Below are 27,629 nucleotides of genomic sequence, written 5' to 3' on the forward strand. Positions count from 1 at the left end.
ACAGCTGGATTTAATCTAAGATGAAATTACACACAGATGGACTTTATTCTGAAATCCGGTTCTGAAGGAACAGGTATTTATTTAGAGGCATCAGAGTAAAGAGGACTGAAAGATGTGCATAATACTTTAAACTTTGTTTTGYAACACGTGAAATAGATACRCATCATTGTTCTTCCACTTCACAATTGTTCTGCTACTCTGTGTTGATTCATCATAAAATGTACACCAATATTTGTGGTTGCGATGTGACAAAATTACAACCCTCGCCCCACAAAAAAACAAACACTACATTTTGAGTTGCATAAATTAAAAAGCTGCAGCTCAGACTYGGAGCTCCCTTCGTTCATGTTGCATTTCTTGACATTAACTCAGAAAACCCAACTAATGATATGGGCACATCGGTGCAGGGCACAGAGCCATCCTGGGCTCTGCGAGCTCCGTTGTGTTGGCCCGTCAAGAGCCGCAGCCTGGGGGGATGCCCGCCTCCTGATTTGTGCAGTCTGCATTTTGCCAGAAAAGCATTCCACGAGGCAGATGAGCTCTCGGATTTCTATTAAAGCTCAGCTGAGATGATAAACTTCTGCAAAACCTCAAATCCAGATGATTTGAGTGTCTGTTCTCATTTGTTACAGTCTGGTGTTGAGTAATAATGATTGGACCTGCATTCCTCACTGASAAGAAAAGTGTGTGAGCAGCACCAAAGCAGCCTGCGTCCCCGGCTGCTGATCACAACTCTCCAGACCTGCAGGAGCATACCAGGCTGGCAGAGAAAAGGCTTCAGCTGGCTGCTGGTGTAAACATTCCACCATATGCTCCTGTGGATGCTTCACTGCAACTAATATACCCTCAGTAACACACACATGCACATGCACAAAAAGGGAAAAAGTCAGGTTATTTAGCGCTACAATGAATTTACTCGCAGTCTAGTGTCACAGCTTCCCTGCATTATGCAGGTTAGGACTTTGCTCTGGGTTCTTATACAAAATATCTCYGTCCTTTTTACACTTTTTCTCTTTGCACAAACACAAAACTTTGCTATGTATTTATGGCAGATATTGTACAGTGGTCAGGCTTTAAATATTGAATCTACAAATGCCACAGAGTAGACACATGGAGGGGTGGATGGTTAGACATACAGATGAATGGAGGTACAGATGGATAGCAAGATGGACGAAGAGACGGCTGGATGGGTCAAGGGAATAATGGACATGGACGAATGAATGGAGGGACTAATGGAAAGACGGAAGGACAGACAGATGGGTGGACAGAGTTACAAATAAACAGAAGGATGKCTCTTTTGGCGGAATAAACTCTAGAAATACAAATGTTCTGATTCTGATTTTGAATCCTGTTTGCCGGGAGTTGGCGCGTTGAACGAAAACAAAACAAGCATTCATTCGTTACATCGAATAAAAAAAAGGCTTGAGCAAAACGATCTCACAGGAAACYACCGGCCTTCTAACACTTGCTGCCTCACAAATACATTCTGTTCCACTTCCTGTCCACATTCGCTGACCATTGTTCACCCAAAAACAGAGGACAATACAGCCGTACAGTGTTGAAAATTCTTCCCTGTAATTAACTGGAACACCAAGTAGCACAGTCAGACTAATTCAGAACAAAAGGTTCCCGATTCCTAAAAGTCCCCAACACTGCTGTTAATWAGAGACAGAAGGATATTTCTCACAGACTTGAGCAACATCACAATAATGCCCGAGCCCCTCCTCTCTGTTGGTTACCAAACTTTAAGTCAAACTGTGCACCGAGTACAGCAACATGTAATTACAAGCAATTTTTACTGGGCTGTAATTGGCAGCAGCTCTGTTGTGAAATGGATCTCTGCGAGCAATCAGAGCCAGACGGCGGTTTTATTGTTTAGGCACCGGTGGCAGAAAGCTCTTCCGCTCTTCCAAATATCCAACATGTGCTGAGACTACACAAATATGTCTAATTTATGGGATTAAAAACTAAGACTAAATATTGCATAGTGTCCAAAAAGGTTTCCACACTCCTAGAACTTTACGGGTTTTCATGATTGTTACACTGCAGCCACAAACTTTAAGTCACCTGGATTTAAGAAACCAAATTGTTCATAACCTACTATTAGTTAATTATTGACTGATTATTAYATTTCAAATGGCAGCAAGTTGCTTAAACCAAACTGATGCGRGGATTAGCATCTCAATTCTTAAACACTTATGGCAAAGAAAAGATGTTGATCTGTTTCAGAAGGGTTTAATTATTGGCATGCATCAAACAAAGATAACAATTAAGGAGATTTCTCAAGCTGCTAAAAATAGGTTAAATATTGTCCAACCCATCATAAAAAAAGTTGTGAAATTATTAGGGAGCTAACATCTTTGCAGAAGAAACGTGGTTGGGGAAAAAACACATTTGAATGCTAGTTATTGGCGATCACTTAAAAATTTGGTCACAGAAATGATAGCAGAAGTCAGRGCTGTGTTCAAGAATGAAAGTAAGAGTATTTCAATGTGAGAGAACCTGAAAGGATAGGGACTAAACTGCTGYGTGGCCTTTAGAAAACCACTGATCAGCGAGGATATTGTGGGGGRRAAAAAGTCTTCATTTTGGCAGATAGCTTAAAGATTGGACTCTGAAGCAAAAGAAGAAAATCATGGYCTCATGAGTCCAGGTTTACCTTCCTCCAGAGAGATTGGCGCATCAGGGTAAGAAGAGAAGTGCATAAAATTATGCACAGGCCAACCATACAAGCCGTTAGGGGCACTACTGTGAATTGGTGAGGACWATRAGGTCAGCTGWCTATGCTAACCAGGTTATTCCATCAGTGTATTTCTTTTTCCCTGATGATGCATTGTGCAAGAGGAACATGAGTTATCATTTTCACACAATGATTGGGCACCACAATGTCCACACCTTAAACCCWCAGAGACTTTTGGAGGTGTGCTAGAAAAGAAATGGTGTGTTACCAACTCTTTCATCACACTAGAAAAAATGAACTCTGGACGGAAAAACATGTTATGATGCTGGAGAGGCTTATTGCAGTTATGCCACAGCAAAAGCCTGCCGTACTAAAAGCTGAAGGCCGGCCAACATATTATTAGAATACTTCACTCTTTTTTTGAAGGGCACCTTATGTTTGAAGGTCTCATGGAAGTAGTAGAGAAGATAGCTCAAATAACAAATGTACGATACCAAGATAGTTAGGTTTTATATTAATCGTCGTAAATTATAAGCCAAATAACTGTTTCCTTAATAATAACAAACAATACGGGAATGACCCTAGTTCAAGCCTCTTTAAACTGGCACCCCCAAATAAAACCCAGTGCAAACTAATTACATTCCAAAGTCGCCAAATTCGTAAACAAAATCCACCTGTGTGTATTTAAACCACCGTTTAAACATAGTTGTTAAGTACGTTATAAAGACTTCACAGGTTTGTTAGAGAACATTAGCAAACAAACAGCATCACCACCAGAGATCACGGCAGATAGATCATTGAGAAATTTTAAATCAGAGTTGTGCTTTAAAAACAATTTCCCAACCTCTGAACATCTAACAGCGTTGCTCCATCCATCATCTCACAACTGAAGGAGTTTGTCACAACTGAAGACCTGAGAAAACTGAACGTAAAGGCCAGGCAGGGAGAGGGTTAAACAAAGCTCAGGTAGGAGTCAAGACTCCTTGACAGGACAACTATTAGATATCAGAACAAATCTGACCTTTATTGACAAACCCATTGTTGAAAGAAAGCCATAAGAATGTTGGTGTAAAGTCTGTGACATGTCATGTATGAGCCACACTATAAGGAGGAATGTACTCTGATTACAAGAGACTAAGAGATTCTACTTGCAAATTGATATGCAAGGCAAAAATACAAACACTGAACATCACGCTGAATGTAGCATCTCTACAGTGAAACAAATTGGAGGCAGCATGATCCTGTGTGAAGCTTTTCTTTTGTAGTGACAAGGAACTTGGCCAGGGTTCAGGAGAAGGTGGATTTAGTTAAACATAATGTAAAGAAAACCTTAGAAAAACATCTTGGGTCAATGCATATTTGCAAATAAGATTAGACCAAACCTAAATCCAATCCGTCTCCAGAGATATTTTCCATGTTGATGTATTTTGAAAAGAAAGAAGAGCAAAAATGTCATCACAGAGATATCAGAAAAGACTTGCCGGTGTAATTGCATAGAAAAGCAGGTGCTGCACGCATTATTGTGGATTTCTATTTTCCTTTGTACGTCTATTTTATGTGATCAAGCACACAAAACAGATGAAACGTTTTGGTTGCGACAAAATGTGAGCCAAAAGAATGAAGACTTTTGTCAAAACAGTGCGACACTCTGACATGGTGAAAGTTAAGCATTAAGATTCTTCCAGTTGTGACTTCAGTCAAGAGGTTTCTCTCTGCAAACCATGCCAGCTTAGTGTGTGTACAATGAAACAGACAGAGCATGGGAGAGACCAGAGGAAGGCCTTGATCCTGGAGGGTGGGAACTGATAACAAACAGAGGATACATTCCTGCACTGTCAGAAGGCAACCGGCCATGACAACAAGATAAGAACGTTATGGGTTCCTTTCTGCCAACGGATCCTTAATGTTCACAAGCAATGACAGCAATCTGTCTCGACTTTCAAGTGCTTTGTTTTGAATAATTGTGAAAGATTCCTTTTGTATTTACTTGCAATGCTCAGTTATGCGAGTTGCTAAACTGCAAGATGAAACACTGAATAATACTTTTTTTACTAAATTATTCAGCAGAACTGACTTGCATGCAACATGTTTTTCTTTTTTTCCTGCCAAAAACTTTAAAAAGTGTTTCAACTGAGCAATCTGCAGCACCAAAGTTACACTGAAGAAGAAAAAAAACAGAAAAGAAAACTAAAGGGAATAAGTAATGCCCAGCACTAGCTCAGAACTATTTAGCTCTACTTTAAAGACTGAGGAGTTTTGGGATTAAACCCACATCCAGTCACGCTACACACAACACCCACAGCTCCTCTGAGCTCTTTAACACCCCCCACCCCCCACCCTGGAGCTGCAGACTCCTCTCTCTGCGTCCGCCTGGTTGATATTAAACTAATACGAGCTCAAGCAYCCCCTCCTCCCSATTTTGGGAGGTCAGTCCTGGCAGGATCTCCAACATCTGGACGGCACGTTCAGCCAGCTATAATGCCGCCTTTGTTCCCCTGCCATATCCACTGCTCACTAGGCAGCTTTGAGGGAGCAGCAGGGGCGGGCAGGAGGCTCATGCAGCGGGGCAGAGGAGCAGCAGCAACACAGCAGGGCTGCGGGAGGCATCTGGCCAATTTATACAAGTTACTGAGGTTCGTAAAACATCATCTGGAGCCGACTTCTTTGCGCCGCGTATTCAGAGTTAAACGGGCAGAGATGAGCAGCTGGGACGGCTGCATTTTTTTTACTTTTTAGCGGTTGTCACTATAATAATAATAATAATAAAAAAACTTGAAATCTAATCTGCCCACCACAGACTGATTTTGTTGYAGTGTATATATTTGTAGATAAGTAAGATAAACAACATGGAATGAACTACAGTAAACTGAAAAACTATTTCAGACTTTAAGATAAATAAAAGAAATATAAAAATATAAAGTGTGGTGTTCATTTGCATTCATCACCTTTTATTCTAACACCACTAAATAGTGCAGCAAAAAAAAAACAAAAAAAAAAAAACATTATAATGTAATTTTGTTAAGGTACAAGAATCAACAAGAACAATGATCAATTTTGGCCAGAAGGAGAAAATATTCTAACCAAGAGTAATTAAGAGTAAACTTGATTTGCATCATTCTATTTCTATGTTGGTATTAAAACATGTATGCACTTTTTAACAGTTCTGCAAATGGGTTATGTAGATTCATTCTTGCTAGTTGAGGAACTGTGTTTTCTTTTTACTAGTTTCCTTATAATTCATAATATAACACACTTAAAAAAATTGCATTGGATAAATTAGTTATTGATAAGGGATAAAGTTGTGACGAAGTCTAAAACAGGGTAGACAGACAGGACAAGGAGAGCGTTAAGCAGATGGCAAGGAGAAAGCCATGGTTGAAATAACACMGTTAGAAGTCCTACCTAAAGCTTGGAAAGAGTAGAGGTAGCTCAGCTCGATAGTGAACTGAAAACAAACACGGCAAATCACCTGTAGCACACAAAGACCACAGTGACACATGTTGGTGGCAGCATCATGCTGTGGCCCACTGAGGCTTTTCCTCAGTGGGTTTGGGAAACTGATTTATATTGATGGAAGCTGTTAGAGTTTGGGGCTGATGTTCACTCTMYAGCCACACAACAGACCTAACCAATAAAATGCATTGAATAAAGGCATATTTAGGAGTTAGGATGGTCCAGTCAAAGTCCAGTTATAAAGGCACGCAAAAAAAGAAAAAAATAATAATTCATTTCCAAAAAATATTATTGGAATTATTTACAACATTTGTATTGATATAATATATTAAAATATGTTAAAATACATTGAAATTGTTGGTTCTAAAAAGGRACGTGAATACTTTAGCAAATAATTGTATTTACCAAACTAGCTCTTTGTCTGACTCCGTCACTATCAAAGACGGAAAAGTTCCTAACATTTCCAGATGATGCTGAAAGGACTGAGAACGAGGCGGAGTGGAAAAGAGAAAAATCTTTTTTAGGAGAATCTTCTGCAAAAACATTTGGCCAAACCAGGAGAACAAAACTCTGCATCACCTCAGATCACACATAAAGATCTTAAGTTGTACCAGAGCTGAACAGACGAAACGCAAGAGTATTGACTGTAGTTATGCGAAGGCTGGAGGAGCCTCKAATGGCGTTAACGGGCTGTAGTTGGATCACAGAGTAGCAGAAGTATCCCACTATGGAAATGTTTCCGCTATTTTTTAGCCATACACTACAACAAACTGGCTCAGCTGCGGTAACAGTCTGCAGCAATCAGCCCACACTAAATATCCTACCTTCAAGATACAAAGCAGATCCAGCTCAGTTCTCCCTCTCCGAGGGGAAGTTTGAGGAGAAAACACAGGTAAAGGAGCGGAATCCGCAAAATGTGTCCCGTTTCACCATTGCCCAATAAATCACTTCCAAGGAAATGCGACAAAATAGGAAGACGGGTGGGAGGGAATCACGTTTTACAAACAGAAGAAGGCCGTGGATGAATCCAGATGAAAACCGAGTTCTGACGTTCCAGACCGCTGTCTGAAAGTTTGTGTTTGTCCTCTGCGGTCTCGGTGCTCAGCTGCGGAAAACGCTCCTCTCTCTCCTGCCTCTCCTCTCCCTGTTTCATTACTCCTGCTGGTAAAGAGCTACATCGCCTTGGAAGAACTGGGACACCGCAAGGCATTGTGGACCCTTTAAAGCTGCAATAACACTCCGACAGGGAGGATGCCTTCAACTTTTACACATACCGGACATCTAAACAGAACATTTTCTCCTGGTAAAACTCCCAGGAATCCGTAGCTCAAATATTTAGAGAAGAGATTCTTCACCGAGCCTGACTACGTACAAACTGGCTTCATTTTTTATCAGAGTAATTCAGAAAGAAATCCAAAGAAATGAGTGCTTATTTAGCACAGCGTATCAAACAGGTAACAATTTATGATTTGCATTTTATTTTAAATTAATGTTCATTAAATGCGGACACTGCCACTTTAAGATCAAGGGTGATGTCCTACGTCATTATTTTACCACCACAAAGTAAATTAAAATGCATAAAATCATAAAAAGTTAATTTATATGTAATAAAAAAAAATAGATGAGTTTGCACGAGGATTAGATTTTTTTTTGTTACATTGTGAAGATTACAAAACCCATCATTACCATATTTGGAAAGTGACGTCATGTTAGGGTCCCCTTTAGTCTCTAGAGAAAAAAAACAACAATCTTCAGCTTCCAACATAAATATGGGGGAAAATCTGTTGAGTCACATCTGCTTTTATAATCAGTTCTTTCATTATATAAGACGTTATTAACATTTCTTGGCCAAACACAATATTTTACAATAATCAAGCAGTACAATTATCCTTGAATTGACTACGGGTCAAATCCCCCTGTTGCTTAATCGTACCCCTTAGTCGTGCAATGATCTCCACATCTGCTCGACATGGGAGCAAGAAATACTTCAAGCCTCTGTAATTGAATAAAGACCATATACTGGCAACCTGACAAGCAACTCTTAGCACTGTGTGCATTGGAAAGGTCACAGAAATTCATGTTACAAAAGAAATTAAACACATTTTCATAAGCAAGTCATTATTTTCAGTGTTTCAAAGAGTTGCAAGAGACTTGCTGACTTGACATCCATGATATAAACCAACCCTTCCACCACATCCCAAAGATGCTCTTTCAGACTGAGATCTGGAGACTGTTTTGGAGAGCAGTGAGTGCATTGTCATGTTCAAGAAACCAGGTTTGAGATGATTTGGGATTTGTGACATGCTTCATCCTCCTGCTTGATGTTGCCATTAGAAAACAGATTCACTGCAGCCATAAAGAGATGAACATGGGCAGCAACAGCACTCGGGCAGGCTGAGGTAACGTTGCCCTATAATTTGGGATCAGGAAGAACGGCTCCATCCCTTCAGGTTGTTTATGCCAAATTCTGACCCTACCATCTGAATATTGGAGGTGAAATTGAGATTAATTGGAGCAGGCAACAATTTTCAAGTCTGTTAATGTTCTGTTGAGCCTGTGAAAATTATAACCTTAGTTTCTTTGTCCTAAACGGACAGCAGTGGCACTCGGTGTGGTCTGCTTCTGCTGTGGCCCATCTGCTTCTAGGTTCGACATGTTGTGCATTCAGAGATGGCACTCCCCTTGCCTTGGTTAAAACGAGTGGCTATTTGATCTACCGTTATGTCTCCATCACCTCATATCAGGTTGCTCATTTATTCTTCTCTGACATCAGTAAGGTATTTTCATCCACACAACTGCTGAAAAGTGATTCGTTTTTTTTTTTTTTTTTAGTTTTTTTTTGTTTGTTTTTTTTGTATCATTCGCTGTAAACTTTGGTGATGGTAACTTGTGCCTGCCTGAAAATCCCAGTGGAGCACCAGTTTCTAAAACAGTCAGATCTGCATGTCTGGCACCAAGAGTGCTACATTTAAATTCCCTTTAATTTGTGTTCTGATGTTTGTTTTGAACTTCAGCAAGTCTTGCTGTTCAAGTTTATATTAAAAAATGCATTAGGTGGCTGCCATGGGATTGGTTGTTGTGCTATTTGTTTGAATAGGCCATTGAACAGGTGTACCTAATGAAGTGACATGTGGGAGTTTACATATAAAACCATAATAAATGAAACCATGCAATCTACTTAAACCAACGCTTATAAGTTGTTTTTCTTTGTTGTTTCCTATTTCCATTAATTATGGGGATTCATCTTTTTTTGGGGTATTGATTCAACTGTTGACTTACATATTTTGACCACAATGGTCGGACCAAGATTTTGGTTTTTAATTAGTAATTTTTAGAGCTGCTGCCACTTTACAATCTTCCCTTTACAGAGGATCTATAGCTAAAGCTGAGTTGCTATATTATTTATGATGCAAAACAAATAAAAACGGTAAAAGTTATCAAACATCAATAAAAATTTTAAATGTCTATGAGCTTGGACTAAATCCAAGCTCATAGACATAATCACCAAGAGGCCGGGGAGGTTAGCTCTGAAATTTTTTTAGTAAACCCAAATAATCAGTTCTTCTCTTATCTTATCTTAGATAAACCTGTGAAGGAAACAATTCATCTTTTTAAAAGTGATTGTCATTGAAAATACATTGAATATGTCATTTGATATGTTTTGAGGTATGAAAGAAGATAGCTTTAAATGTAAAAGAAACATATAAAGGCTAAAGCTTTATTTAGACTTTTGTTTCAACTTTTAAGTTCATACGGAGCATTTCAGTCATAAATATAAATTGACAATTAGAAGTCCCATACTCATTGGATGTATTTCAAATGTAATAAAAGCTCTTGTAAAAAAAAAAAAAAAAGAATAAATAAAAATTACATTTTGTTCCTAATATTCAAGGTTCTTCAGAGAGTTGTAGAAGCTGATGACAGGAAAGTCCTCCTGTAGTGGTCTGCCTAACAAACAGCAACTTACTGCCATCTTGTGACAGAAAATATTTTTATCTTGTAATAAATGTAAAAAAGGCACTATTTGGGGTGTACAAAATCCAACAAGTGTTCTTACCTGTTAAGCCTCACATAATTGGAAACACTTTTTCAGATGTCACTTACACAGTAAAGTTTCAAGGTTCCTTTTATTTTATCTTCTTGCATAAAGCAAGGCAATTACTATAATAACCACCATTTCTCATGACTCAGAAAACCTCCATGAAAGAAAACAATTTACTTTTTCCATATCTGAGGTGCACAATGGCAAGTAATAATGTTAATGATGGCTTTTTCAATTACAGTGCTTTAGTGGTGAGTCGCTCTAAGTGAAACATGGAGCCATTGTTAATGCTAGCAGGTTCACTGTAGTTTTCCCACCATGAGGTGTACAGACACTGAACTTAGAAGAGGTCTGCTTTTTAAAAATGAGTTCATCATCATTTTCTTGTCAAATTTGGAATCTGTCTGTAGGAAATATTTATTTTTTTTTTGTCTGGGGGAGAGAGGCTGGATTTGAGGTTTAATACTGGTTGTATACAACCATGTTTTCATTGGTATTGATTTTAATTGTATCCGGTTTATCCCTTTTATGTTGTGACCACATCTAATAAAAATGTTGAATGATGTAGACCAATAAATATAAAATCCCAATGTGTCATTTAAACATAGGAAGTCACATAAAGTCTCTATGTAATTGTTTTAAGCTTTGATATCTACATCTCTTGCTGAGGGCTGCATGGTGTAGCAATTGCACTGTTGTCTTGCAGCAAGAAGGTCCTGTGTTTAAATCCCAGTGCTGTGTCTGTCTGGGTGAAGATTGCATATATACTGTTATGCTAACTGGTCGCTCTAAATTGCCCCCTAGCTGTGGTTGTGTTTGTGCTGTGTGTCCAGAGTTTACCCCACCTCCTGCCAAATGACCACTGGAGATCATGACCAGTCCCGTAATGATCCTGCAAATATAAGCTGGTATAGATGATGGATAGGTCTAGCTTTTACTGACTCAGTCCTCACAGCCCTTTTCGGTTTTTCATATAGACACTGTACATCTTCTCTTTGAAACAATGCTATGGGGATGTCTTTCCTCAGCAAGTACAGGGAAACTGGTCAGAATAGTGTGAGACTGTGGTGGAAGAAATAAACTGCCTCTTAACTGCCTATTTCTGATGGATGGTTCTAATTAATGTATTTAGAAGTGTTATATTGGCAGGTTTTGTCTCTGGTGTTTTTGCCGCTACTGATTTGTTGTGGACCGAAATTATGATATTGATAAATACCGCCCACTAGTGGTCAGAAACTGTTAGTGTAGCAAATTGGGCACGTTGGGAAGGATATTAATAAGTGTTTATTAATTGGCTTTCAGTCCTCAAATCTCCTACACTCTGTTGTTAGGAGGAATCCGAAAATAACATTTTAGCTATTTTATGTATTTTATATTTTAATCCGAATTGTATATTTTGTGTTTTCTTTCTTTCTTTCTTTCTTTTTTTTTTTTTTTTTTTTTTTTACAATTACGGTATTAAGGCTGTTAATACAGTTTTGATTGATAGTACTTTTTGCAAGCTATACAGGCATAATTTAAGAGGAGTCCTTAAACGTTTGCTAAGGATGGGAGAAAGAAATGTCATAAAAACATCAAAATCAACAATTTCAAAAATTATTTAGCGCGATGTCATTCCAGTGCTTTTTTTTTTTTTTTTACGTGGATTAGTTGTCTGGGCTTTGTCCCAAGCCTCGCATTTAGTCATGCATAAGTATTGCGCAGCAGCAGCCCCAGTGAATACGTAGGGAAACTGACAAGGAATTGGCAAATCACTTCCTTGCTTGGGAATGACGTTCCTCCAGCAAATTCCAGTTATATTTAGAACCTATATATACTGGAGTCGCCCCCTAGGCTTTGTTGACGCTGCAGCAGCAGCAGCAGGAGCAGCAGCAGCAGTGAGAGTGCTAGAGGGCATGAAACTACAGCAAACTGCTCTATATATTTACATTATTCTATGTGGGTATTAAAATACAAAAGTGAAAACTGTATTTGGTTTTGATTTCGTTGTTATAGAGAAAAAAAAATTGGTAGCATTAAGCATAATTTGTTTGAAGTAAAAATACAGTAGCACATTTGTTGAGCTTGTGACTGCAGTGTACATACAAAGGTGACAAAGTACAATATCTGGGTCACATATTGTTACAGAGACGGTTGACCGATTTGTCCCAGACCGGTTAAAAATCTCCCTGCTATGATTTCTGGGTAAAGTGCGCCCTGCTTGGTATCCGCCCATATTCTCGTAACTCGGACCAGCCTGAGCAGCAGCAGCAGCAGCAGCAGCAGCAGCTAGGCCGAAGGGACGCTGGATCAGATGGAAAGTTCAATCGATTGATTCCTCCACTCTTTCTTTTTTTAATTGTTTTTCGTCTGCATGGTCCCGCTTGCTTCCGATACGACGTTGAACCGACTGGTATGCGGGGGTTTTGGTGAGAAGCAGAAGTAGGAAATGCGGAGATCGAGTGAAACGGGAGGATTATCTGCTTGACTTCTTTGGTCGCTACTTCAGACGCGGAACTCCACTTTTAGAAGGTAACAAACGGAGAAGATAGTTTCGTGTAGAAGCATTTTTATTGTTTGTTTTATTATTTTTTTTCCACAAATACATGTACGGTGGTGTACGTGTCAGTAAAACAGCCAATTGCAACGTTGTAGTAAAACTATTTTAATTTTTAGCCCAAACTACGCCCAATTGTTAACCTATCGCTTGGCCCTGCATTGCAGACCTAGCTAGCCTCTCAATGGCGGCTTCCTTTCCTTTTTGAATGAATGATATAGACTGTGTCCGGCCACATTAAACAGGCAAAAGTCTTTAACAACTTTCTTTCCCGAAACGCACCAGGATAATGTGCATAAACCGGGGTTAGCTAACTTTCAAGTGTTTAAGCGAGCTCCTGTGCTAGGCTAACTAGTAGGCAGGCAGTCACCGCAGGATTTAAATCAAATTCCTGTCGACTTTTAAACCCTGTAAAAGGTCTCAAAGTCTACCTGGACCCCACACAGGGCTTTTACTGAAAAATTCTGTCCCCATATTTAACAGCTCGTTTTAAAACCAGATCATGTTTATTCGGATGCTAATCAATAAGACCTCTGATAAGGCTGTGTGGGTATTTTTCCTGTGTTTTGGGCGAGCAAATGCTGCATTGTATGTATGGGCTCTGCATGAGAGTCCCACAATGTTATAACTTAGTAAAATGCCTCTATGCAAAGACTTGAAAAGCTATAACATTGTCAAGTTGGTGAATTTTTCAATCGGCAAAACTATAATTATTCACAATGCTGCTAAGATAACATGATTTCTGCCATAACATGTATGTATTGTTTATGATGCATAGACTTAAGCGACAAGTTTATGTATCAGAACCTATATATACTATATATACTGGAGTCGCCCCTTAGGCTTTGTTGACGCCAGTATTTGGTATAAATGCTGCCAGATTTATCAGTAGTTTGTGTATCTAGCATACATTAACTRGTCACTAGGTTCAGGTAACCAGTTTGCTGTCAGCTGCCTATAACAGACATGTTACTAATAATTTGCTAGCTGTATTTTTAAAACGGCATAAGCTTAATGAGAATGATGTCTAGAGCTTCTTTTGTTTCCATACCATTACTAACCCTGTTTCTGATGACTCTTTAAATATTTGGCCTTTTTTTTTTTAAAGAGAGCAACAAATGCACTAGCTTTCAGCCAACTGTCTGGCAGTGCGGAACAACAGGTTGGGGAGGGGCAGTGTGATCTCAGTCAGTAGGTCAGTTTAAGTCCAGACTGCAGATATTGACACATAATTTATTTAACATTTTGGGAAGTCACTGCAGCTGAAATAAAGTGTCTCTTAGTTTTATTTATATTATTTTTTGGTATTTTCTACTAATGTTATAATAGTCTTTATTTTTACCAAACTCAAGTATTTTTTGTTTGATCATTTAGCTATTTGTGATGTGATTGTTGTGAAGCACTTTGGTCAGCAGAGGTTGTTGTAAATGTGCTATATAAATAAACTTTAGCATGGTTTTACTTTCATGCACTATTTAGCTAGACACAACTGTGGTTATACTTTGGCGTGTTCTCTGACATCTCATTTAAAGGACTTTAATTCGTAAGACTGACATTACAGAATGGGTTTGCAGCTACTTTATGATGTCACACCCTTAATTAGTGGTCTTCAGAAACTGACTTTCTATTTTAAATGAACTCCTAATCAATTATTCTGTTGTTTCAGGCAGATAAATATGTAGCATACCTTACTGTATTACCATTACTGAGCCTGGGTCAGTTTACTGGCCAAATCTGTGTCCCTTATTGCCATTTCCTCTGATTGTGCTTCCATATACTGATAAATATGCTTATTAGTGTATTTCTTTTATTTTTTATCCTCGTAGTGTCAATATTTGTGTTGTTGTGGTTTATTTTTTTTCTAATGCTTCCTTGCTAAAATGGTAATGCCTCATGTTTGTTTTATGATAATTGGGAATATTTATCACTTAAAGATATGACCCTTAAATGTTTTTCACAATTACATGTGATAACTCTTTCTTTTTTTTAACTACAGCAAATGCAAAGCAGAAAATGGGGACAGAGCAGTGCAGAATATAAGTATTTTAAAAAGCAAACTTTTTTATTGCATCATAAGCCCTCTCAATATGTATCCCTACAATAAATGAAAGTGTTATAAGGATATTTTTCTGTTTTGATTCTTACAGTAAAAAAAAAGCACAAATATTTTATTGTAATGAAGTGCTACGGTGACTTCTGAATTGGCTCTGAGTCAAATAACCTATTTGACATTTTAGCTGTAAACAAACTATTTGGAAGCATACAGTCATTAAAGTATAGTGTGTTAATACTTATGGTTTTCATTAAGTATTTCAATCAATTGTACAGATAAATGTATAAAATGTTGTTTTTTTTCCCCTTACACACGTTTTCTTTTTTTTTTTTTTTTGGACCTGTTGACCTTTGGTCAAACCCACATTACGCCAAGTAACACCCTGCTAGTAGATGTCACTGTTAGTTCACGATGACCTGATCATTACAAAAGTCTGCCAACAGTTCCTTTTTGCACCAAAAAAAGTGAACCAAAAAAAAAACTACAAATATTTAAATAGGCTGAATGACCATCACCCTTTTTGGCCTTTTACATTAATTTGCTGTTGAATTGATGCCTCTGCTATCTGTCTTTTACTCTCCACTTTGATCAGGTGCAAAGATGAGAGGTGATGGTGTTCATGACGTCATGCCAAGCGTGTGTCAGATGTATATCCTTGCAGTGTTTTGTCGCATTGCCAACAGTGCATTCTGATTTGTCCCAGATAAGCTTGTGCCTTATGTCATTAATCATAAGTATAAATGTCAGACATGATGCTGATAGCTTTAGAGAGAAAAAAATATGCATATCACACATCTACCAAACTGTTTAGTGTTTTTTTTTTTTTTTTAACGTTTGCCTGTTTAACCAGGGCTTTAACATTTAGTTGAGTTCAATCCTGGCAGGCTGTCGGCTTTCTGCAGTTTACACTGTAACTTCTGTAAAGGCCATCTGCCTCTATTGATGGATGTTGCTCCACAAAGCAGCCAGACAGCAGAGAGTTTCCCAGTCGCTTGTCAATTTTAGAGCTTTAATGTAATGTCATAGATTTCTGCCTGGGGTTAGTCTCTGCTTTTGGGCCTTTGTGGTCTTAAAAACCCGACTGAATTAGCTGCTGGATTAGGATTTGAAAGCATGTGCAAGTGATGTATGTTAATTGTATTTTTGAACTGAAGTGTTGATATTTTCTGTAAGTTTTTGTTTGCCATCATCTGAGTTTTCTTTTAAATCACTACTTATTCTCTTATTTTGTTGTGTTTTTTGTTTTATTTATTTATTTAGTTATGAACAAATAAAATAAAAAGCTACCTTAATCTCAAATGTCCTGATTTTAAACTAGACCCAATTTACTYCCTCTACCTTCAGTTGAAGATTTTCACTTTTTTGTTTAGTGAAATGAAAGAATTGCTTATCAAAACTGTTGGTGTTTTTAAAAAGTCTGTGATATTAGATATTAGGTTATTCAGCTGTAGGTTTCTCCTGATGTCAAAAAAATAAATAAATAGTGAAATAGCCTTTTATTGCTCTGTTGAAATGTAAGACCTGCCTCAGCAATTTTTGTTTCATGGTTTGTGAAAAACACATGTCTTCAATGTTCTTAAAAACGCAATTAAAATATCTGTAAAGTGTAGTCTGTAGAAGTGTACAATTTAAAAATGTTCCTTAGTTTTGTTGTTAAATGCTAAAATAAGGATGCAAAACGCAGTGAAGTGGAATCTTAATTTTCCAGTGATTCAGCAATGTTTTTCCCCTTTTTCTCTCCACTCATGCCTTAAGTCTCGACCTCACAGACATAACACACACTTAGACAAAAACAGCAAATTGCAAAGGAATGAGAGTATGTTCCTGTCTGTCTTTGTGTACATATGATTAAGTAAATGCATTTTGTTTTTCTTCCCAGGTAAATCATGACAGAATATAAGCTGGTTGTGGTGGGAGCTGGTGGTGTCGGCAAGAGCGCACTTACGATCCAGCTCATCCAGAATCATTTTGTGGATGAATATGACCCGACGATTGAGGTAAAGTACAAAAACCAAAGTTGTATTTACATTTATTTATTAATTTTTTTTGCAAAAGCACATTTAGTCAAGTTCCTAACTATCCAAGTGGCTTTGCATACATGTCAGAAATAGATGGGTGCAAAACAAGGAGAAACCCAAAGAAAACCAGGAGTCCACAACAGGTTCAACAGGTTTTCAGCTCTGAAAGGACACTAAACAGGTTTATAATGACTTTACATGTCTGGCTGCCTGCCCAGTTTTTCCAAGTGCCAGCCTTTCTTGTGCGAACTCTCCTGTCATGCTTTCAGTCAATTATTGATGTGTCGTGGCAGGTTGGAGCGCGCCTATAGATTACTTAGATACAAGATAGCATCTGAGGGTATTGCTTGTCACGGGAGCAAGTTGGTAATTATTTCTGGTGCTACCGTCTGAATGTGGCCATCGGTGCGATGAACAACGGGAGTACTGTGACGCTGCCTGGGACGTTGTTGTAATTTGAGCTCTTCCAGAAAATACAGTGCAGTAATGCAGCTACAGATGGGCCTTAACAAAAGAAGAAATGGATTAGAAACTGTCACCAGTCATTAATATAGTTTTCCAAGCACAGTCTTTGTTTGTTATTGTAAAATTACACCTGCCTAATGCTGCTGTCTCATGATTCCGGAGTTCTGATCAGTTTCTGGGTTTTCGTACTTGTTCGACTTTCAGGACTCCTACAGAAAGCAGGTGGTTATCGATGGAGAGACGTGTCTGCTGGACATCCTGGACACTGCAGGTCAGGAGGAGTACAGCGCCATGAGGGATCAGTACATGAGGACAGGGGAAGGATTCCTCTGTGTCTTTGCCATCAACAACACCAAGTCCTTCGAAGACATTCACCACTATAGGTGAGTTGGGAGACCAGGTGGGCTGCGGACTCTGGACGTGGTGTGGAATCACTGCTGGGTGATGAAACTCAGCCAGAGTATTAGAAATTCAAGCAAATCTTCATGTCCTATGGAAGCTTTTGGATAAAATTATGATGAAAGTTGTGGAAAAGACAAAGAATCAACATTCCTGTCAGGAATGTCTTGAGAGAGTCCGTCCTCTTTTAACAATCATACTCCATCAGTTCTTTGTCTCTGCTTGTTGAAAATTGTAAATTAATAATTTCCCCAGTCAAAAAGAAGATGCTGTTGATGTAGTAAATATTATATTGCACCATGACTTATTAATTTTTGCAATGCTTTATAAATTCATCCATGTAGTTCACACTCCATGTGACCGATCAGGCTGAATTGCAAGTTTTTGAGTCCAAAAACACAGTCAAATATACTGTAACATATGTTAACTATGGACACACAATCTAGCAAAATTGTTGTCATTGCAACATCATTGCATGCAACATAAATGATGGGACTGTTTTTCTTTAATGTAAAGAGGTATTTTTTAAACTACTGCAGATAAAAACAGTCAAAAAGTATCTATTTTGTTGGCAAGGAGAGGGTGCATTAGTTTTTGTTTTTTTAAATAATAATTTTCTTTTTTTTTAGCTAACCATAACTATAGCTAGATTGGCCAGCAGTGTGCAGAGCTGCTTTAGTCTGTTCCATGTGCCTGAAGAAAACTCTCAAGAGTTTTTCTGGCGTCTTCTGGAAGGCGTGGATTTATTTCAACTTATGTCATCGTCCAATAAACACAGTCACCTGATTTCTCTAATGAAAGAAACTGTTTCTTTTTCTTTATTACCCACGACTGGTTTTGAGTACAAGTTCACTTTAATTTGAAAAAGAAGAGCTGCAAAATGTATAAAACTGCAATTACCACTGTAGTATCAATGAGCGCAATATTGCAATTTGGTGGATGCAATATTTACTATACTCACATATGAGGTGTCTTGTGTTTAAACTACTTAAGAAAGATGCTAAAATTAGTGGTGATGATGCTAAAATCACCACCACTAATTTTAGCATCTTTCTTGGTGATGCTACAGTATTAGTGGCGGTGACACAACTTGTCACAACTGCTTTTGCCAGTGTATTATTTAATAAGCCCTAAAACTCAAAATTGTTGCCTGTGTGTTTGTCCAGAGAACAAATCAAGCGGGTGAAGGACTCTGAGGACGTTCCCATGGTGCTGGTGGGAAACAAGTGTGACCTCCCTTCCCGAACGGTGGATACGAAGCAGGCTCAGGACTTAGCACGCAGCTACGGCATTCCCTTTATCGAGACCTCAGCCAAAACACGGCAGGTAAGTGTCCCTCCCAGGACTTCTGCAGGATTGACTTTGATGTAAAATTTAATAAATTATCAGAATCTTATCAGATGTCCTTTTAAAATGTTTGATAACTTTGGAGAGAAATGCAACTGTGGTGGTGTTGATCTGTGTCACTTCCTCTGTCTCTAATGGTCTTTTTGTAATAATGTTGCTTCGAAATTTACCAGTTAATGTTTCGAGCGTCATTAAATCCTTTTTGGTTAATTGAATTTTTTTTAATTTATGGGTAATAATGTGATTATTGCATGCCACTTTGTCATGGATTTGTGAATTATATTGTCATTAGGACCACCTGCAAAGGGCCCCCAGTAATAATTAATCAGCAAATCAGTTAATTTGTGTCAAGGTGTCTGCATGAAAGGACAAACTGTCAGTAATTACGTGGCGGGTTAATGATTCTGCTTACTGGTCACTGTGACTGGGTGTTGGAAGATTTGCTGTCCAGGCGGTGTGTGCTGTGAGCATGGCCTTAGGAACCTGACTGGCTGATGGAGTGATCTATAAACACATTTTTCTTGACCTCTGATCTGACCTGAATCACGGTTCCTTCTGGTGGGGGGAAATTAATGTCGCAGTGAATAATTCCTTGCAGCTTTGGTCACCTATCTCTGCCTATATGTGTCGGTAATTTCTGTCCACACGGTGTTGTTTCTGTCTGACCAGCTACTGTCCCTTTCTCAAGGAATTTGTGAGGTTTCAGATGATGTCATTTGATTTTTCTGGATAAAATGTCATGCTTTTGCACAAAAGGGAATAAGCTGCTAATGCATTCACGCATTTTATGAGACTAAAAGAGATTCCAGTGCCAAACTAGGACTGCTGCTACAGATGGCTCTTAATCGGTTTCATGAAAAACTTCCAAAAAGCATTTTGCAATTCTGTAACCAGCAATTGGAACCTCTCTCCTTTTAAATGCTCCATCCTCCTCCTGCAGTCTTGGTTTCTGTAAAAGAGGGACAATATTTAAGGCATTTCTGCAGGATCCAAAGTTTAATCACCTCAATTTTAGGCTTTATCTATCCTTGCATTGTGTAATTTTTGATGAGAATTTCAAATGTCATTTCATTGAGAGAAAATTAATCAGAAATGTCTTCAGGAAGAAATTTKCCAGGCATTTTTGCCTCTCTGTAAATAAGTGAAATAATTCTGGTCCTAAAGAGAAGTAGTGATAGTTTCAGGTCATTAAATTCAAAATCAAAACAAGCCTTTTCATCATTATTAGATTACAAAGTTTTAGGTTATGTAAGTAAGTTATTGGGTGAAAAACATATTTATGTATTAATTTCAAAAGTGTTTTTAAATCATTCTGATCCTGCAAACAGATGTCTAACATCTCTAAAGCCTGCTTTCGCAACTCTAAGTGTTTGATGGCTCTTTACAGTACGGCTAGTAGCCGCTCTTTACTCGTTGCGTAGTTTCTTTTCCTGTGGAATTTCTCTGAAAAGCAAACGTACTGGTTTTGCACTGGAATCATTATTTCTGCTACTACAGGCTTGGAAAGTTGAAAAACCTGCATAAAAATATAATGCACATTTAAATAGTCTGGAGTAGACTGTGATCTGTGTGTCTCAGTCCATCACCTCTTTAGCACTGTAGACAATTTATCAGGACTATAAAGAAGGGATGCACTGATTGCTGACTTCAGTTATGCTGGAGTTTTTTTCTATTCCTAAAATCATGTCCTTTTTTTGTTTATGCATCAACACAGGTCAGCTGTAAATTCTTAAAGTTTTTTGTTTTTTAACTGGACTGTGAAGAAAACTACCATTTGCAACATCTTAAAAATAGATGCATGGATCACCAGGGTTGAAAAGAGGCTGTATAACTGGAAGGAATCTGTTTTCTATTGAGCCCTGCAGCTCTCTTTACAAACAATTGCTAGCTATGATTTAACAGAAAACTATAAATGAATATTCAAAAGTTGAAACGGTAAGCTACAAAGTCTTTCATTTCTTCGAAGTGTATATTTCAGTTTAAAGTCATTTGAAATATTTTAAGTTATGTAATGTTTTTGCATTACATAACAGCAATCAGTGAATCTCTTCTTTTAAGAAGCCAGAATCATAAAGCAGAATCAGTGTTTGTTTGAGTCTAATCACAATATAAATATTTTGAATAAAAATATCATTTTGCTTGAAATAATCACTGCTGTCCGAGCCTGCAGAGAGCAAATTATTCATAATCAAAGAGTGATCGGCAAAACAAACGATTCCACACGCCCGACACGAAGCGGACCAAAATGTTTGTTTCACTCCTTTGTGTCTGTAGTCTGTAACACGTGCATCCATACAGTATTGTTGCCCTGCCTTCCTCTGCATTGAGGAAAGTTGTGTCTTGTACTGCAGAGAGTGGAAGATGCCTTTTACACTCTGGTACGGGAGATCAGGCAGTACCGCTTCAATAAGATCAGCAAGGAAGAAAAGACTCCGAAGTGTGTCAAGCTTAAAAAGTGTGTTGTGATGTGAGAGGGGTAAGTGTACGCAGCCGCGCACGAACCAGCTTTGTCTGTGTTAGTGGGGTACCCACGGAGGAGTCGGTGGACGGTGACGCTTCATGTGTTCTCAAAGCTTGAGCTGCTGGTTTCTGTAAGGGTTGTGGTGACACTCTTAACAGGAGGCTGAAGTGGCTGATTTCCTCTTCCTTTAGTGTCTGTTTGCATTGTAGGTGATTATCCAAGGACATTTTCACACTGAGTTCATTTTATTAAGTCTGTGCAGCTTTGAATCCACTCCAGCTGGGGTGCTTTTCAAATTAGGGATGCACCAGCCTGAAAATTTGGTCTGGTGTGGCCGCTATCAATGTCTCTTTCTCTCTCTGTGGAAAAAATGTAGTTGTTTTTCCTGCCCTTTCAACATCATGAAGCAATCACACAGCTGAGATTAATTCAGAGAAACATCCTACATTCCTGCATCACCTCCACATGGCCAGCTCGCTTTCCTCTTAAAACACCAATGGGTAATGTATTGGAAATAAATATTGCTGTTAAAAAGTCACAAACATCGTCCGATACCGATATCAAAGCAGATATATCGTGCATCCCAAATCTAAACTAATCTACCAGTTTATTCTTGCATCTTCCCTTCCTCATGAAGGTGCATTTGTAAAATTCTGTTTCCATAATCAAGTCAAATTGACGACAGTTTGATTGTGTGAAAAAGCCTTCAGTAAATGGTCAGGGTGAACATCCAGTGTGAAAGTGTCCAAATGGGGACACGCAAAGTGGTTTGGGCTGGTTGGTAAGGACGTTATTGTCAATGTGGGTCTAAATCATGCTGAAATGCTTGACGTGACGCAATAAACTGTCAGATCTGTTATCACCAAAGAATGTGTTTCTCACAGATGAGAGCTCCTCTTTTTTTATTTTAATAGGTTTGCAATTGTCCTGCTGGTGTTTTTTTTTTTTTAAGCTCTTCACCGAACCTGTTTGTTTTCTTAGTTTTTTTTGGTGATGGTCACATTTAGTGCACCATCTGTTCTGTACTTGTGATACTATGGCATCAGCACACACTAGCTGCATTAACAAAAGCCCATTTTCACCTCTATAATTGAGAAGGAAAGCTGAGAACTGAACTCCTTGGGTTAAACCTACTCGCCCCCATTAAGTTCAGACATGAGGGACTTAAAGTTGATGAGCTGTTTCAACTGTTACCAAATTAAATGGCAACTGGTCTGATGGACACCTGGAAAGATTATTTGTAATAGAAAGAAAAAACGTGTTCCATCGCGTTATTAAGCTAATCACTTGTGGCCTGACGGAGGGAAATTAGCTTGTGTGACTGCAGCTACTGTTTGTGCTGCTGACGGTGCCACCAGAAATGGTTGTATTTCAGCCCATTTTTTCTTTTTCTTTTTTTTTTCTTTTTTTTTTTTGCAACATTTGCATTGCCTAGCAGATGTATTCATACCTCCTAAATCTTTTCACATGTTGGTCAGATTACAACAACCACCAACTCAAATATATTTTAAGTTATTGGCCAAAACAAATCCACACATTTGTTAAACCTGGTTACCCAGCCCAGCTGACGGGTCACGGAGAGCATTAAGGCTCTCCCACGCTTCATCCGAAGCTGAACATTCAACATGCAGTCACATGTTTTTGGGATGTTTATATTCACACACACACAGTGCAGACCATTTGGAGGACACCCTTCAGTACACATCGCACCCATAATCCCCACAAAATATCAACGTTGCTGTCCGAGCTCACTTCTGACCAATCACACACTTCTCACAGAACTCTGTCGAAATGGTTTGACCAGGTCTTTGTTGAGAAGGGGAGGCGGATGACTTTCTAACAATCTTTTGTCACGCAACTATGTCAATGACAGCCAATTTTGACAGTTCTGATGAAGTATGAAAGCCTATGGTAACTCTGGAAGAGCTGCAAAGATCCTTTAGGTCAGGTGGGAGGATTTGCTGACATGACAGCTATCGTTTGTCCACTTTAGAAATCATTTAGTCACTGAAGAGAGGCAAGAAGAAAGCCAAGACTTTTGTTTGCAGTTTCCCACAAGCCATGTAATGGGGGTACAGGAAACCTGTGGAAGAAATGCTAACTTCTAATAATAACTGGAAGAAAGTCATGGAGAAGTTAAGAGTTGGGTTACAAAGCAATAACCAAAGCTTTAAACATCTCTCAGAACAATATTCAATCCATGAGAAAACGAAGAAGTAGTTATGAGGTCCAGAACAAGTCTCTATTGCAGTTCGCTACAAGCAAGTGGGAGGAGGTGCTATGGTCAGATTAAACCATAAAGAAGTCTGGACGCAAAAATACTGTGTGGTGGAAAACTGACACTCCATTACCTCCTGAACACATCACTTTAAAATGAAACGTGTTGGTGGCAGCATCGTGCTGTGGGGTCACTCTTCTTTAGCATGAAAGGGGAAGCGGATTGGAGCTAAATCCAGGAAACTAGTGAACAAAAACCTGCGAGAGGCCCCAAAGGACTTGAGATAAGGGCAGAGGTTCACCTTCCAGCAGGATGACACTTGAAGGATGATGTTCGACTTTAGATCATGGCATATTTTTCTGCCAGAATGGCCCAATCAAAGTTCAGCCATGAATCCAATTGAGAATCTCTGACAAGATGCTGTAGATGTTCTTGGTGTCCTCAGTCTATTTGACTGAGCTTGACCTATTTTACAAAGAAAACAAGAGACTAGATAAGCAAAGCTGCTAGATAAATGATCTAAACAACCCGCAGCTTCAACAGCAGACAAAGCTCAATCTGCAAGAAACTTTCAACAAGTTATTTGTTGGAAAAAAATAAATGTAAACATCATTTGTTATTTACTTTCCACTCGACATATTTGTTCCGTCTTCTGGTGTTTCAATAAACCTAAGTTTGTGGTTGTTGTGCAAACATGTGAAAAAGCTTACGGGGTGTGCACACATTTGCAAGGTTCAGTATCTCACTCTTCATTTTTTCTAAGAATGATCAATTGTTTTGTTCTTTTTCTTTACAGGGCGTCGATGATGCCTTTTACACATTAGTCCGAGAAATCCGAAAGCATAAGGAGAAGATGAGCAAGGAGGGCAAAAAGAAGAAAAAGAAGTCCAAGACAAAGTGTATACTCATGTGAATAACCACCTTCCCTTTTTCAAGACAGACTAAAACAGAAACAAACAAAAAAAAACAAAACGACAACGTTGAACAGCTCAAAGTAATAACATTTTGTACATTACACTAAATTATTAGCCTTTTTTTGTTCGAACCTTCCTTAATAAATACTAACCCCTACTCGATTCTTCCATTCGGACATCAATAAGCTTCATTTCCAGTGTAGTGCCAGATACTGACCTGTAAGAACCAGATGAGCCAGATTTCTATCTCTTTAAAAAAAATATATATATAGCAATTATGTTGGATTTTTCTCATTGTTACCCAACCAGGAGAAAACTGTATTACCAATTATATTTGACGAATTATCTATTATGACTCGGTTATTTTTTACTGAAATGCCACCACCTTTGGTTGTATGGGATGCCAAAGAATGAGAATTCATCCCGTTTGTGTAGATAAACTGGATCGGAGGAAAGACCAGTACTGAGCCCAGTAAGGTCCAAATGTCCCAGCCACTGTGGAAATTCCCCATCTCTTACCTGTTCCCACCCCTTAGTTTTGTCACTGATAAGTATGCATGCAGACTTCTAATCTTTTTTTTCTTCTCCCCCCAAGTGTCTAATACCCTAGTTAGCCATTAATGAATTAATTTGAAAATTGTCATTGCTTTGTATTGTGTGGGGAGTGATTTCATGCCTAAATGAGAAAATGTGTTGTTTTTTTCCCTTGCATGCTTTGTGTCCTTAATGACACAGGGATTACAAACTGCCTCTGGTTGATGCATTGAGGAACTCAGACTCTAATTTTCAGGTTTTTAATAAAGAGCGTTCAGTAATTTCTTTTGTCAGAATAATATTTTTTTTTTTTTAATGAAAGATTTAAAAGATCGATTTTGATTTTTACCCAATGCTGTGTTTTATGTTGCAGAGTTTAATGCCTTGTCTAATAAGATCCTTCCAAAAAAGAAAAAAATCTTTTCATTTCTACTTGTAAACCGTCTTCATGCTCCCAGCTGATGATTTTACATTTTAACCATTTGCTCAGATGTAAAAAGTAATTTGTTTTGTAGCAGAATAGAAACTTTTTTTGAAAGCTGCAAGGAAAATTTGACTGCTCGGAGTCCCGAAGGTTGTTAACACTTTAAGGAGTAACATGCGGAGGTGTTTGAAATTGGCCACCTCTCTATAATTGGAATGGATGTTTTTAAAATGAGGCACAAATTGCCATGGAATGGGTTTTTAGACATAAATGTCGGAGTTAATCCAAACAATTAATCCTAGTTTCTCTCAGGTCAGCCCGAGTCACCGTTGTCATCGTATCTACAGACTGAGTGTTTTGATTTGCCTTTTATCATTACCTTAGGTGCTACGTTTAGACACTTATTTTGTCCCGAGTTGTATCTAAGAAATGCACAAATTAGTTTGCTTATGTCACAGAAAATTGGGATTGCATTTGGGATTAATGAATTTTGACCCCGCTATATTATTACCTCCTGTGTTTTTTTTTTTCTTCCATGAAGTTGACAAATACCTGATGCAATTTAAACGAGATCCTCCTAATAATAAGGATATGTTTTAAATTTTGTTTTACTGTAATGTTTAAGATGATCCTCCTTTTATTGTGTGCCAACAACTGATTTCTGAAATGTATCATTTATACCTGGATCGTATTTTAATATCCTTTGTATAGTTGTGATACCAACAAGGTTTCATGTTTTGTAAATTGTGCTTCGTTTCGTTTGGTGTCTCTTTAATGAATGTTGCTTTAATGGAGTTATGCTCCGCTCTGTGTTTGTGACTGGAGAGTGTGTCTGGGTCCAGGTCTGCAGAGGGGAATGAATGACCACTTTACTGTCTACCTGTTGTGGGGTGACGTAGAGTGGTGATCTGATCTCAAAAAGGTCTCTCTTTTTTTTTGCCATGAATCTTACCACTCCTATTTAATGTGTAATAAAGAACAAAGTAAACAGAAACCAAGCTGCTTCTTCTTTTTTAAACCTCTGATTTTGTTCACAGTTACCATCCATTCAGTTTGTTCAGGGGCAAAATGGCTGCCTATGCGTTCTGTGTCTTTTTTTATGCTTCCTTCCCTCTGTTTTTCTCTGCTCTTTTCACTACTTGCATTCTTCCACCCTCCCAATCTTTAGTTTTTCCAGACTTCATAGTTAAAGCCTGCCCACTGTAGAAACATCCATTTAGTATTTATTTTAAAATTAACATAAAAAACTCGGAACTCTGGAAAGCTGATGCTGGAATAGTTAGTTGGAATAAATGTTAGAAATTTGCTCATTCACAACCTGCAATTGTCACAGATTAAAATATTTTTCCCTTTAACAGAATGGATTTTTTTAAATTTTATTTTAACATCTTAAGTGAGTGTCACTGTTTTCGAACCAATTTCAATTAGACATTTCTAGTACATATTTTTTGTAAAGAGTCAGAAGAAAACRGACACCTCTCACTGGTCAAAGGTGATCACACTTGTTTGTAGGTTAAATGCTTACCAGATGACATGATGCTATATATTTATGTTATTTGCATATCATATTTTTAAACATACAAAAAAAATCCATTCATTAAGAAAAAGCCCAGACTGGGGGGAAATTACATCCAAAGTTTACTGCAGCAGCTAAAATGGTTAAACAAGCTAATAAAAAAACAACCAAAATGGACATAGATGRCCAGTGTAGAGGTCCGAGGTTTAATTGCTCATTTGTTGTCGCCTTTTCTATAAAACACAAATGGCAAACGTTTCCCAGCAGGTGGTGCTGTTTAACTACTCTAAGTTACCATTTAGAGCACAGTCTTTCAAAGTCAGCTAGTTTTCACTTTTTGAAGTTTACATTTTCTTCACCTCGTGCTAAATATGTTTGTTGGGTGAACTTGCCACAGCACAGGAACTATGCTAAAGGTTTAGTTTTTTTCCCTCTTCCTCATAAGTTCCAGGGTTAAAATCCCAGCCCTTCTGTATATGTTCTCCCAATAAATGCCTATATTTTCCTCGACACATCCCACAGTCCAAAGCCATGTACATGTGTTTGGTTTGGTCTTTCCAAACTGTCCT

The 27,629-nt window shown here is 38.3% G+C and overlaps 2 protein-coding genes across 4 annotated transcripts in view; one reads left to right on the forward strand and one right to left on the reverse strand.

Moving 5' to 3' along the window:
• rassf8a (Ras association domain family member 8a) overlaps positions 1 to 7,357 on the reverse strand; it is a 19,358-nt gene extending 12,001 nt beyond the window's left edge. Inside the window, exon 1 of one of the 2 annotated variants that reach the window (XM_008411471.2) lies at positions 6,958 to 7,357. The gene's annotated coding sequence lies outside the window, so the exon portion shown is untranslated. Of the gene's footprint in view, positions 1 to 6,538; positions 6,925 to 6,957 lie in introns of those variants that run through there. The other variant, XM_008411473.2, reaches the window with a different exon arrangement.
• A 4,697-nt stretch (positions 7,358 to 12,054) lies between these two features.
• Positions 12,055 to 26,538, forward strand: kras (v-Ki-ras2 Kirsten rat sarcoma viral oncogene homolog). Of its 2 annotated transcripts, XM_008411474.2 has the most exons (6): positions 12,055 to 12,686; positions 16,644 to 16,761; positions 17,452 to 17,630; positions 18,813 to 18,972; positions 21,345 to 21,469; positions 24,469 to 24,563. In XM_008411474.2, the coding sequence occupies exons 2-5, from the start codon at positions 16,651 to 16,653 to the stop codon at positions 21,462 to 21,464; spliced, it is 570 nt and encodes a 189-aa protein (XP_008409696.1). In that variant the 5' UTR covers positions 12,055 to 12,686; positions 16,644 to 16,650; the 3' UTR covers positions 21,465 to 21,469; positions 24,469 to 24,563. The 2 variants fall into 2 exon arrangements, with proteins under 2 accessions (XP_008409696.1, XP_008409697.1); XM_008411475.2 differs by lacking the exon at positions 21,345 to 21,469 and having other exon boundaries at positions 12,065 to 12,686; positions 24,469 to 26,538.
• The last annotated feature ends 1,091 nt before the right edge of the window (positions 26,539 to 27,629 follow it).

Source organism: Poecilia reticulata, linkage group LG6 (genome assembly GCF_000633615.1).
Source record: "Poecilia reticulata strain Guanapo linkage group LG6, Guppy_female_1.0+MT, whole genome shotgun sequence".
Taxonomy (NCBI): domain Eukaryota; kingdom Metazoa; phylum Chordata; class Actinopteri; order Cyprinodontiformes; family Poeciliidae; genus Poecilia; species Poecilia reticulata.